Consider the following 14,454-nt stretch of genomic DNA (forward strand, 5'->3'; position numbering starts at 1 on the left):
GCCTTCTATTAGGGGTTTAATACTGGATTTCTAAGCCATTATAATATGGGATGAGTTTAATGTTTAATTTATTGGCTTTTACATTTGCCTCAGTTCATTCAGAATTTTCTGAATCTGATGGATGTATCAGCATTTTGGTTGCTTTGATGGAGTACAGCCTTCCATCTTGAGACTTCCAGCATATTCCTTCTTTCCTCTCTGGCTTAGCTTTTGCTTTTGGCTTGTTGTATTTACCATTTAGGTTGTTTTCCTCACATACATCATGGTACCACCAGCCTCCTAAAAAGGATAGATACACAGTTTAATAGATACAGACTCATATATAGTTGCTATTATATTTACCCGGTGAGTGCATCTTCAGTTATATGCATAGTTTCCAATTTTGAATGATTTATATGTCTCATACATCTGATCAAAAATAAAATATCTGAGAAAGGTTAGAGGTAAAATGCATAATTGAATCTAGAATCAAATTACCACATATGTTAGGAGGCATTTACATACAGAGAAAATGTTTATTTTGGATTCGTATTTTAAAGAGTTGACATTGAAAGATATTAGCTATTACTCTGGAAAGGTATTTTGAAGATACTAAAATAAAGTTTTGATATTAGGAAGAGGATACCTGAATTACTTTCTGGACAGTTGAAATGTCCTTTTGCTTTGTGATCCCAAGTAGAAAACATCAAGTCTTTGTGTTCCGGAAATGCCTTGGGGCCATTGCCAGAAATCTCAGCTAGATGTAGTGTATAGTTGGTTTCGTGATCTCCCAAGTGAAAAGAGTATTCAGTATAATACTTGTCTTTCCAGTCTTCTAGCTCGATTCGTAAGATATAGTTAGATTGCATTACTATGGAGTATATCTTTTCTAAACCCAACCAAAATTCTCCTGAAAAAAAAAAAGTTGTAGAAATCTGTGGATTGTTAACTGTAGATGAGGCAGTGACCATTTATTTAGAGAGTTTTTGTTTTTATTTTTTTGCTGTAAGTAGCTTAATTGTTTTCATCTTGAATCCTTTGATTATTTTAGAGTTTCTTAAAATATTTGTTTTAAAAACAGTTTTATTGAAGATAGTTATATTACAACAACTGTGAAAATATGAATGGGCTGCCTAGAGTCTGATTATCCATTATAAACTGGATATTATCAGGCATATTTCACAGGTGAAACCTATTAGACTATTACAAGTATTTATAGGGCTGGTCATTGGTAAAATGTTATCTAACTTTTGGGTGCTTATGTATACTGGCTTTATAATCAGCTGGGTTTTTTTTAATACCCATATACTATGAAGAGATTTGTGAAGTATTTCTAGAGACTTGGATAATAATGTTATTTTCCTCTCATATAGTCTTGGCCTTTGATATTTTCTTGGTATATATGTTTTCCTTGTAGAAAAAGAAGGAAATAAAATTTTTAAATAAAAACCATTATTCTTAATAACTTTTTGCTATAGTTTAAAACATTTTATTTGGAATGAAAAACATAACAAATACAAACAGTTCTCTTTAATCACCACAATTAATGTCTCTTTAATTATCCCTTTTATTAAAGCATTTAAGGGAAAAAAGTCAGAATTTCTTTACTGCTGTTGAATCAGTATATTTCATTTTAAGAATTGCAAACTACAAATGGCTTACGTCCTTGAAGAAATAAATGAGTATTCTGGACTGTCACTCTTAGGAAAAGACTTGATCCTACAAAGCATATCACTGATTATACCTTTTAGTTTGGGATTTAATTGGTAGTTTGAATCTAAAACTGTTTAAGTAGTCAAATAGTCCTGAATATTTAAAAACTTGCCATAATAATGGATGTTACCCATTTTATGAATGAGTACATGGCATAACTCATGGATTTTTATAATGTGCTTTTTGGATTTTAAACCTCTATCTTATTTTTATTTAGCTTATTTTATTTTTTACCTTATTTATTTTGTGATCAAAATATAATAATTTGCATTGAATTACCTAAATTTATTTTGAACCACACATTGTATAATATACATTTATAATATTTAAATAATTGAAATCTAAACATTTTGTTTAGATCTGACAGTTGACAGCTTCTTTGTACCTTCCAACTTCCAAATAGTTGATATCTAAAATGTTAATAAGAAAGCAGAATGACCACTGATAGGATGGTTTTCTTTGTAGCTCCTTCATAGCATTTACTACTTATTTGAAACATATAATACTTTTAAATCAAAATTATCTTTTAAAATCATAATTATGATAATCAGAAGCCATCCAGTTAAATTGTGCTAAGTATATACATAGAACAGACATGTAATTATGGAAAGTATAATTCAAAAAAAGACAATGGTAATAAGTTCAGTACTTACAAATGTGTAACTATTTGCTAATAATTTCTAAGAAGGCTGGGACTGTACCTCATTCATTGGATTTCTAATGCCAAATCCACAGTGGGCTTTATTAATAGATTTTTAATAAATATGCTTTAGTTAACAAGTGAATTAATGTATGAAGTCATCTTACCATCAAGTCTCCCAAAACCATACTTGTAGTTTTCCCACGTTTCATTGAAGTTCTGTGATCCATCTATTCGATGTTGAATTAATGTCCATGAACTACCTGAATATAATGAACAAATTGTATTTTCAGTAGACTGATGCTGATAGTTGTAACAAAATACTGTTTTTTTGTTTGGTTTTTATTGGTGGATGTATAAGGTAGTTATTAACATTGTTGTGGTAGTATTTTATTATTTATTGTGGGCCCAAGAAGTTAAATGAAGGGCAACCAATTAATTTGTCTTAATAAACTTATTGACAGCAGTCATTTTAGATTGTTTTTTAGAAAAAAAGATGGAGAACATTGAATGAACGCATAAGTAAATATATAAATAAGACAAACGTATGTACTAGATCTAGTACAAATATATGTGCTAGATACAGATATACAGATATATATCTAGATCTAGATATATATAACTACTTGTGTTATATATATTTTATTTTATGTGTATTCAGGACAAAAATAAGAGAATTAGCCTGGTAGGCTGCAGTCCATGGGGTCGCTAAGAGTCAGATACGACTGAGTGACTTCACTTTCGCTTTTCACTTTCATGCATTAGAGAGGGAAATGGCAACCCACTCCAGTATTCTTGCCTGGAGAATCCCAGGGACAGAGGAGCCTAGTGGGCTGCCGTCTACGGGGTCGCACAGAGTTGGATACCACTGAAGCGACTTAGCAGCAGCAGCAGCAGCAGCAGCAGCAGTCTTACTAATAGGTAGTGAGTAACCTTAGCTTACTTACTATTGTCTGTTTCTCTTAGGCTGGTTTTACCTGATTTAACATCACAGTAGACATTAAAAACTTGAGAGTTGCTAGGTCTAATGGAGTAGATGCCACTTGTATGTTTGCCTTGGTTATAAATGATGGTACAATCAGCAGGAATGTCTAGAATCAACAAAATGTTATTACATAAGATACATTAGTAAAGAATGATATCTTTAGAGCTTGAGATTTTAGTTGAAATTCTATGGAATTGTGACTGTCGTCTTTAGCCTTTTTTAGTAATGTGTTATTGAAAAACTATTTTATGCTAAAACATTTTTATTAGATGGCATGTTATATGAAGAATATCAAATAGTTATTACCAAACTGATTTTTTTTTTTTTGAGAAAGCGACAAAATGAGAATTTTAAGTGCCCTTTCCCCTAGACCTAGGAAAAACATAAATAAAATTCCACATATGAGATATTAGTATAGTGCTTGGTGCGTACTAGGTTGTCAACAGATTAATGTGGAAAGAGTGAACATATATAGAAGAAACTAACAAAGACATTTTTTTCCCTGTATTAATTACATTAAAAATAAATGTGTTTTGAAAATATATCATTTTGAAGCTTGGTTGAGAATGGAGACTTTGTCTCCCCATCTTTTTGCTTTTTGTATGGAAAGTAGAAATCTTGAAGAGAATGCCATAATCTTTCCATGCATATTCAACAATTGTTAACATTTTACCTTATTGCTTTATAAACAAATATGTACAAATATGAATTTTATTGTGCTATTTGAAAGCCATTTGCAAACATCATGACCCTTAATCCCTTAGATACTTTTGCATGCATCTCTTAAATGCTCTTAAACATGAGATTATTCTCTTACATAACTGTAATACCATTTTCCATCTAAGAAAAGTAATGATTATTACCTAATAGCAAGTCTATATTCATATTTCTCTGATTGTCTTAAGAATGTTTTATTGGGTTTAAAAAAATCACTAAGATCCAGTTTAGGTTGACACATATTTGTTGAATGTATCTCTTTATTCTTTTTTAGTCTAGAACAGGCTCTGAGAATAGGGATTTTTGATGGAAATGTCAAAGATGGAAGAAAAATTTGATAATAATAGCTTCAAGACAGAAATGCAGCAAATTATCTTACCATCATGTTCTACATTTTTTGTTTCATTCGAGTGAAAAGAGGGAGTAGTTCTTGGTGCTCTTGGTTTAGAAGAAAGAGAAATTTCTGTGGATTCTTTAATACCAGTTCTTCTTAACTGATAAAAGAATACAAATCTACTTTTAAAAATTTGAATATTTAATTAGGGGAAATCTGAGTTCATAATATATTATTGTTTTCAATGGTAAGAGGGATAAATAATGCTATACATATTATACAGACTTCCTGTTCTCAAAATATTTAATTAGGCACATTATTTAATGAGTTCAAAAAATAAAGATACCAAGGCAAAAAACAGAAATTGATCAAAAAACAGCAAGACCAAAGGCAGAGACTTTGCTTAAAGTATTTTAATATGTTCTATTTATTTATATGAATGTAATATATATTCTGTTCAGTGACAGAGGCAGATTTCAAATTTCATAATTCTCAGTTGTAGGTCTTAAGATATAATAATAGTAATTTGAACAAGGTTGCTTTCTTGATAGTTTTTGACATGTAAATGTATTTGTAGAGGTAGCAGATTGGCAGGTTTATTTGTTTGCTTCTCATATATTTAATATTTCATTGTCTGTTTTGCTGGGTTTGCAATTTATTGACTGATAGTTTGTGTTATTGATGACTTGAAAAAAGCAGAGTATATAATATCTTGTGTTAATAGTGTTAGTTTTTTGATATCAGCATAAATGGCATTTCTTAGGATACAATTCACTAGGCTCTCTTGTAAAGTTCACTTATTGTATGTTTGTCTTTTCTACTAAGTGACTGTGGTCTTAGAGTAACTTAACTTTAGAGTTTGGTTTGTAAATTTAAATTTGAGTAAGTTGTGTCAGATGATCTAAGGCTTCTCCCAACTTAGAAATTTATTGTTTTAAATTCTTCATACATTTTATTACTAGACAAGATGTATACCATTTTATAATAGTGACATTTTACTTTTGTAAGTAGGTTCATTTACTCATAGTAAAATATGTAGGAAAAAAGAGAAAAATAACATACAGTAAGACAGAAATTATGGGAATTAAAACTAGTTGGAAAAAACCCCTTTTTGGACAATTAGCAAAAATAGCCTACTAAATAATGATTGATAAATTAGCAAAAGTAAGTTACTAAAATTATGAGTCATAAAATTACTAAAACATAATGTGTTTGTTTAGTGGAAATTATAATATTTGTTTTATAGTCCTTGGCATCTATTTTTTTAACCAGTTTCTTCAAGTCTGTATTATTTTTGAAATTAATGAATGGCTATTTAATAGTATTAATACTAATTAATATTTTTGAACTATGGTAGTATATATTGGAATGCTTAGATTTTGGCATGGCTTTATTCCAAACAGGTATCTTCCTTCCTCACCTAGCCAGTTATTTATATTGTAGATTAAATTATACTGTTGGGTATTAAACTTTAATTATTAGGCATGTAGCTTCTAATAATTATAATAATATTAATCACAGCAAGTTTTTATTGACTTGTTTGTACTAAATGTGACATTACCTTTATTAACTCAGCATGTATTTAGTAAGTGTTTACTATGTATCAGTGTTCTACATTTTGGGGTCTACAGCAATTTAAAAAAATGAGAAACTTCTGTACATGTGGATCTTACATTCTAGTGCAGGGACAGACAGAATAAATAACCAAATATATATATATATATATATATATATAATATTAAATAAAGGTAAGTGTTAAGAGAAAAAAGAGAGTAATGAACGAGGTAGCAAGTTTCAAGCATGGGTGTAGGGGATTGAAATGTATGATTAAATTATCTGGAAAAGATTCTTTGAGAATTTTGTATTTGAGAAAGACCTAAAGGGAATAAGAGTGGGCCATGCCAATACCAAGATGAAGAGCATTCCAGACAGAGAGCAGCATAGGCAAAGGCCCTGAGATAGCAACTTGTTTGATGTGTTTGAGAAGCAGTAAAAAGGCTAGTATGACTGTAGAAGAGGAAATGGAGTCAGTGAGATGATTAAGAATCATCCCAGTCTTTATGGGCCACTGTGAGTGAGATGTGAAGCCATTGTGGGGTTTCAAAGAGAGACATAGTGTAATTTAAATTTTAAATGAATCTCTTTGGCTGCTATATTGAGAATGTACTTTGCATGAATTCTTTCTTTTTTCTCACAGCCATCCTATAAGGCAGGTTCTCTTATTGTCTACCTAGAGTACTTGAGGAAACAGAGAGAGGGGTTAAATAATTTATTCAAGGTCACACAAAAGTTTTAGAACCAGGATTCAAACCCAGGTAGTTTACTAGCTTCAGAGCCTGCAAACTTAACAGTCATGCTGATGTGATCCTTTTATTCATTATCCAGCTATAATTATTGTAAATAATTTTAGGGTCCATATTTTCATAAACCTTATTTTTATGTAAAAGATTGGACATACTATTAAGATATTGACTTACCTGATTTTCTATTTCTTTTATTTGACTTTGCTGTTGGTTTAATTGTTTGTATTGTTCTTCCACAATCTGAAGAAGGTCTTTAATGCTATTATCTTGCTGCTCTACCAAAGTCTGGATATAAATTGTAGGTTGGTTAGAGATTTCTTTCTTTCCTGTTACACTAGACTTTTTTTTTTTTTTTAAACTTTCCATAATTGTATTAGTTTTGCCAAATATCAAAATGAATCCGCCACAGGTATACATGTGTTCCCCATCCTGAACCCTTCTCCCTTCTCCCTCCCCATACCATCCCTCTGGGTCGTCCCAGTGCACTAGCCCCAAGCATCCAGTATCGTGCATCGAACCTGGACTGGCATCTCGTTTCATACATGATATTTTACATGTTTCAATGCCATTCTCCCAAATCTTCCCACCCTCTCCCTCTCCCATAGAGTCCATCAGACTGTTCTATACATCAGTGTCTCTTTTGCTGTCTTGTACACAGGGTTATTGTTACCATCTTTCTAAATTCCATATATATGCGTTAGTATACTGTATTGGTGTTTTTCCTTCTGGTTTACTTCACTCTGTATAATAGGCTCCAGTTTCATCCACCTCATTAGAACTGATTCAAATGTATTCTTTTTAATGGATGAGTAATACTCCATTGTGTATATGTACCATAGCTTTCTTATCCATTCATCTGCTGATGGACATCTAGGTTGCTTCCATGTCCTGGCTATTATAAACAGTGCTGCGATGAACATTGGGGTACACGTGTCTCTTTCCCTTCTGGTTTCCTCAGTGTGTATGCCCAGCAGTGGGATTGCTGGATCATAAGGCAGTTCTAAACATCATACACAAAAATAAACTCAAAATGGATTAAAGATCTCAACGTAAGACCAGAAACTATAAAACTCCTAGAGGAGAACGTAGGCAAAACACTGTCCGACATACATCACAGCAGGATCCTCTATGACCCACCTCCCAGAATATTGGAAATAAAAGCAAAGATAAACAAATGGGACCTAATTAACCTTAAAAGCTTCTGCACATCAAAGGAAACTATTAGCAAGGTGAAAAGACAGCCTTCAGAATGGGAGAAAATAATAGCAAATGAAGCAACTGACAAACAACTAATCTCAAAAATATACAAGCAACTCCTACAGCTCAACTCCAGAAAAATAAATGACCCAATCAAAAAAATGGGCCAAAGAACTAAATAGACATTTCTCCAAAGAAGACATACAGATGGCTAACAAACACATGAAAAGATGCTCAACATCACTCATTATCAGAGAAATGCAAATCAAAACCACTATGAGGTACCATTTCACGTCAGTCAGAATGGCTGCGATCCAAAAGTCTACAAGCAATAAATGCTGGAGAGGGTGTGGAGAAAAGGGAACCCTCTTACACTAGACTTTTTAATATCCTATAGGACTGTCACAGTCTAATTTTTTAAACTAATAGTATATTAGAAAAATGAATATCGGCAAACCTTTTCCCCTTGCATGCTTCTTTCACATAGTACATACTTCTGTTTTTGTTTTTTATTTAAACTGTACCATCTCTAAAATCTGATTTCCTGAACTTTAAACTACTTCAATTACATGGGGAAAAAAACCCCCCAGCATTTTAGTGTTTTCTATTTACTGTATTACTTTTATACATTTTAAAGATAAAATAGTTACACAAGTTATATTCCTTTAGCTTTTTACTTGCCTTCAGTAATTCACAATATTGTAATAGTTTAGTCTTCTAAATTTCATTGCTTAACTGACTTGTAATCTTCATCTGAAATGCAAAGTTCAGTTATTTTCATAAATAATGTTAGGGAAACAAAATCCAGCTTGAAATTATAATAGGAAAATTTATTTCCTGGAGGCTTTTTTTTTTTTTAATGAGAAAAATATAGTGTTTCAGCAGTTCAACTAAGTATTTCAAGTAGCATGTCTTAAAATATTTTTTTGAAAAGATCCACATTGAAAGCTTAATCATGCTGTTTAGTTTCTACTTACTTTAAGTGAAGTTACTTCCAGGTATTCCTGAATTTGAGGTTGATTTTTAATTAAATCGGTTAATTGGTCCTCCAGGTATCTCACTTTCTGTTGCAGTAGAATTTTCTCTTCAAGGAGACTTTCAAGTTTTGAGTCGAGTTCAAGTGACATGTTCTTTACTTCTTCGTTTTTGACTTGCAGTTTGGATGTCGCTCTTCTAAGTTCCTTTTCTTCTTCTTTGATTTCATTGGTTTGCAGTGATAAGTCATAAAAGGACTGATCAAATATGTTGAGTTTTTGAAATATGTCATTAATTTGGCCCTTAGTCTTATGAACAAAGTCTTTAAGACCATGTCCTAACTGAAGTAGGCCATTGGCTAAAATTTTTACATCATCTAACATAGCAAATCTTGATTTTGGCTCTGGAGATATAGAGTCAAGTGATGTATAGTCTTGGTCAGTTCTGGAAGAAATAACTAGAGGAGCAATAAAAAGAAAGAGCTTGATAGTGTACATTTTTATCCTAATTATTCACTTTCAAGCGATTTGGAATTTGTTTTTTTCCTGGGAGCATACCAAGACTTCTGAACTCTCTATATAACACTATTTGCCACAGACACAGTAAGGTTGGCGGGTCAATATAGTTAATCATTAAGCTGTGTAAACTTGTATGAATGTAACCTTCCAGACTGAGTTAGATCAATGCTAAATGAAATCAAAGAAATGAGCAACAACCTTAATTGATTATTTAAAATGGTTATTGTATTTAATTTTGCTGTATTGTAAACTGCATTTTTAGTGTTAGGAGATCTACCTATTTTTAAAAGCTCATTTTAATTTGTCATGATTTTTAAAGAGATTTACAAGTAAATATCAAACTCTTTTGACAGATAAATTCATCATTAAAGCTGAGGAAAAATTAATGAATCAAGTATGCATTTCCTAAATTGTATTTTAGTTTTTTTTTAAACAGTGATGATCCCCAAAAATGTGTTCTCTGAAGCCTTCCTCCACATCTGCAGGCGATGTTAATGCTGTATTCCTATGCTAGTCTATATGAGCTAATGTGTGATTATTTATTCCTTATTATTTGTCACTATAATTATTTGTTTGTATATTTTTTTGCTTCAGATGGTCTATCTAAACCGTGTTTGTATATAATCACAAAATCCCATATCTTAAAAGGTATTTCATCCTTTTTCTCTGTTATATTCTATGTCTCTGTGTTCTAGCCTCTTTCCCCTGTACCCACTGGAAGACCAGTAGATTATGTGGTTTCAGTGTCAAGAACTATTTGCCCATTATAAATTTTTCTGTAGTTTGCGAACAATATTCATGATCTAAATTTAACAAAACCTTTCTTTTGATCATTTAGCATTAAGGGCTTTTGGATAGAATGGTTACAGTAGATGTAGTAACCCATAGTGGTTAAGAGTTTCATTCTGGAAAGAGACTATCTGAATTGGAATCCTGACTCTGCTGGTCTTTAGTTCTGTGAAATTACTTAGCTTTTCTGTACCCCTTTTTTCTTGTCTATCAATTGAAGATAATATCCACTTTATAGAGTTTAAAAATTAATATTTTAAAGCACTTAGAACAATACCTAGTGTTTAGTAAATACAGCATGGTATTCAGATCAGATCAGTCACTCAGTTGTGTCCGACTCTTTGCGACCCCATGAATCACAGCACGCCAGGCCTCCCTGTCCATCACCAACTCCCGGAGTTCACTCAGACTCACGTCCATTGAGTCAGTGATGCCATCCAGCCATCTCATCCTCTGTCGTCCCCTTCTCCTCCTGCCCCCAATCCCTCCCAGCATCAGAGTCTTTTCCAATGAGTCAACTCTTCACATGAGGTGGCCAAAGTACTGGAGTCTCAGCTTTAGCATCATTCCTTGCAAAGAACACCCAGGGCTGATCTCCTTCAGAATGGACTGGTTGGATCTCCTTGCAGCCCAAGGGACTCTCAAGAGTCTTCTCCAACACCACAGTTCAAAAGCATCAGTTCTTCGGCGCTCAGCCTTCTCCACAGCATGGTATTATGTACTGGCTATTGTTTTGTAATTAGAAAGTCAGTGCATTTATGTAGTAGTACAGTAATATTTTATTGATAAATATTTTCTAATCTTACGTTAAGATGACATAAGTTCGGAAATTTTTCTAGAATCTGGTTTTTCTTACTTTGGTCTCTTGAACCTTGGTAAGTACAAGGAATTATTTCTTTTGTTTAGCTTGGGTATACTTTTTCTAAGTGTCCAATATAGAACAATATAAGTATTTCTGTTTGTAAGAGAAATAAAGAATGCAAGTAAATAAAGTATACAAATACTTCCAGTAGTGAAGAAGAAAAGCAAAACAGTTTTCCTTCGTCTTCATCTTCATTTTACCTTTACCACTGGTGCATGTTATGAAATTATAGAAGCGTGTGTTGAACTAGTGAAAAAATTTGAATTTTCTCCCCCTTTTAAAAGGGATATGTTAGTGTTGTGATCATTGGTCATGAAGAGGGTGTTTCAAAACTTGTCTTAATTGAACTGTCTCCTTTCCTTGCTTGAAACTATTGACCCTGATATTTCATTCACCTTCTAGTTGAGGGGCAATTGAGACGGCCAACTTCTTGTTTCTGTTGTACTCTAAGCTGTTTATTGGTAAGATCTGTATCTGTTTTTAATTTATATTCCATAGAGCACGTCAGTAAATTCCTTACATGTTGGAGAAACTAAATTTTTATTGAATGAATAAGATTATGATAAGTCTTAACATGGGAGTTTTTCAAACACAAAATTTGCATGTAATAGATACTCCTTTTTAGTATTGGAGGTTCTTTACAATGAAAAGAATTTGAAAAGTAGTCCCTTCCAGTGCATGAAAGTAACTGGATAATAATACCAAAGAAAGGCTATGTATAGGAATTTCTTTTTCTTTTAGTTAATGTGCTGGAATATTAATACTTTCTGTTGAAGTTGTAGTTGTAACGCTTCACATATAATGCTAAAAGAGATTAGAGGCAGTGGTTGCATATTCTTGGTTTATGATATTGTCTTTGGGTAGAAATATCTGGGTAATTTTTTTCTTATAGTAGTTCGACATGTTATGAAATATAATTAAAATAAATAAATTCTCTAAGTACAAGCTGTGGAAGAGTGTCAACATGGGAAATGTAATGTGTTTAAACAGAACCCTGACCAGATATAACCAGTAACGTTATAAAAACTTAAAATTTTTATGCTAAAGAAAATAAGAAACTAAGCAAAATTAAGACCCAATTTAAGGATTCCCAGTTTCTACGAACTAATACTCAAAACTTCTTAGCTGCATGGAATTTTAGGACATTTAGGACCTTTGTTTAAAAAGTGAAGCAGAGTCTTTTATCCTCTCCCAGGTTGTGCAATCTTATGGAGATTTGGCTTCCAAATAAAACACAAGGCATTTTGGATCTTGTATCCCTGTTAATTTGAATATAGTATGTTCCTACTAATTTTTTCCTTTTTAACTGTGGTCATTTGTTTTTGAATTAATATATTTGGTAGAAAGACTAAAAGTAACTGAGAAAAATATTTATAAATAGAAATATTTATATGAACTAATAAAAAAGTAATATATTAGTTTCCTTTTCTTCTAGAATAGTACTGGCCAATGGAAGTACAGTGTGAGTTATTTATGTAAAAAACTGAAAAAAGATGAGTGAAATTAATTTTAACGTATGTTTTATTTATCTGATATATCAAAAATTACCATTTTAATACACCAGTATGAAATTGTTAATTAGGTGTTTTATATTCTTTTTTCATACTATCTTCCAAATCTAGTCTGTATTTTATACTTTCAGGATATGTCAGTTAGAACAGGTCCACGTAAAGTACTCTGTAGTCTCCAGGCAAGAATATTGGAATGGGTAGCCAGTCCTTTCTCTAGGGGATCTTCCTGATCCCAGAATCAAACCCGGTCTGCTGTAACACAGGCAGAATTCTTTACTATCTGAGTCACCAGGGAAGCCCTGTATTCTCACTAGACTGTATTATTGGACAACAAAGGTCCAGAAGGTGAGTGACCTTCGAAGGAATCATTTTATTTATCTTAGCTTTTTTTCCTATGTCCATTAACTGGCATTAATAAATGTTTAATTTTTATACTGAAAGTACTTAATGTGGAAACCCAGATATTTGAAAATCTTTAAAATATAAAAATCCTCACTCTTCACTACTAACATTTTGGGGTCTATCATACCAGTTCCCTTGGATGACTGGCTAAATGTAATTTTTATTTAACACAAATGAGAGTATGTTATGTATAGCTCATGTTTTTTATATATGTACATTGATTTAAGACTTTAACATTTTAAAATTTATTTTTATATGAATGCCTGTGTATTTACCATATCCTTTTAAGTGGCCGCACAGTGTTTTATTACATAGATGCACCTTAACTTAATCATCTCCCTATCAATGATACTTTAAGTTGGTTGTAATTTTCTGATTATAAACAATATGCATAGAAAATATATTTCTATTTGTATATAAATATTTTCATATGATAAGTTCATAGATGTTAACTTTCAAAGTAGATTTCTCTTTGCAGATTATCCTAAAAGGATTGTGCCAGTTTACATCCCTACCAAAAAGATATGAGAGTTTCTTTTTTCTCATTAATTTTTACCAGTATTTTGAATGAGCAAGACAAAAAATATTGATAAACCTGGTAGGCAAATATATCTAGTTGATTTTGCTGTCTCTCTGTCTTGCTCTCTTTGTGAATTATCTGGGTATTATCTAAATCTCCCTCTCCCCATCAAACTCCCTATCCCATGTTTGTTTGTCTTTCTGACCAATTTTAGGAATTATTTACATGTGATGGATATTAACTCTTTGTCATCTATGTAACATCAGTGTTCTTCCAGTTTGTCCTGTCTTCCACTTGTGTTTTTGGTATCCCCTGCTCTGTAGAGGCTTTAAAATTTGTCTTTTATGAATTTTTGTGGCTCATGCTCAGAAATGTCTTCCTTACCTATAAAATAAGATCTCTTTAATGCTTTCCTGTTAGTTTTATTTTTATTATTTAAAACTTGGGTTTAATCTAGAATTCATTTTGAGAAAGTGGTGAAATATGAAATCAGCCTTAAAAAAGGCTAGTCAGGTATCTCAACAACTCAACACTCTTTATTGATCTACCTTCTCTATGTTAACTTAAAATTCCTCTGAAGGAGTATTACAAATGCAGGGTAAAGACTTACTAGATTTATGTGGAACTTTATTAGTGGAGTTAGTAGTCAAGAGAACCTGGTCTAAATGCGTGCGTTTCACCTTCAGAGGCAAATTGAATTTAAAATTGTATTACTTATATTAGAAATTAAGCATAGCTTAACATTTAGTTAATTCCCATTTCACTTGAAAATCCAAACTCCAGAAGAGTTAAGTAAATATTTATGTGAGTTCTGTACTATTCATTCACTCAGTCAATGATTTATTCATAGGAGAAGCTATCCTAGGCATCAGAAATAGAGCAACTAGATAGATAAGGTCCTTGCACTCATGGAGTTTGACCTTAAGTAAAGGAGATATATAAACAAGAAATAATACGTAAACAAGATAAGTTAGGATTATTTTAAGCAGATTATTTGAGTTGTGAATGG

The 14,454-nt window shown here is 32.0% G+C and overlaps 2 protein-coding genes across 2 annotated transcripts in view; one reads left to right on the forward strand and one right to left on the reverse strand.

Moving 5' to 3' along the window:
* Window positions 1–14,454, forward strand: part of DOCK7 (dedicator of cytokinesis 7) — a 166,018-nt gene that overhangs the window by 44,424 nt on the left and 107,140 nt on the right. The window lies entirely within an intron of this gene.
* Window positions 42–9,851, reverse strand: ANGPTL3 (angiopoietin-like 3). Its single transcript, XM_010833905.1, has 7 exons — window positions 8,846–9,851; window positions 6,846–6,956; window positions 4,414–4,528; window positions 3,310–3,423; window positions 2,500–2,595; window positions 626–889; window positions 42–279 (listed from the first exon to the last, which is right to left on the reverse strand). The coding sequence occupies exons 1-7, from the start codon at window positions 9,338–9,340 to the stop codon at window positions 95–97; spliced, it is 1,380 nt and encodes a 459-aa protein (XP_010832207.1). The 5' UTR covers window positions 9,341–9,851; the 3' UTR covers window positions 42–94.

This window comes from Bison bison, unplaced genomic scaffold (assembly GCF_000754665.1).
Source record: "Bison bison bison isolate TAMUID 2011002044 unplaced genomic scaffold, Bison_UMD1.0 scf7180017863957, whole genome shotgun sequence".
In the NCBI taxonomy this organism is placed as follows: domain Eukaryota; kingdom Metazoa; phylum Chordata; class Mammalia; order Artiodactyla; family Bovidae; genus Bison; species Bison bison.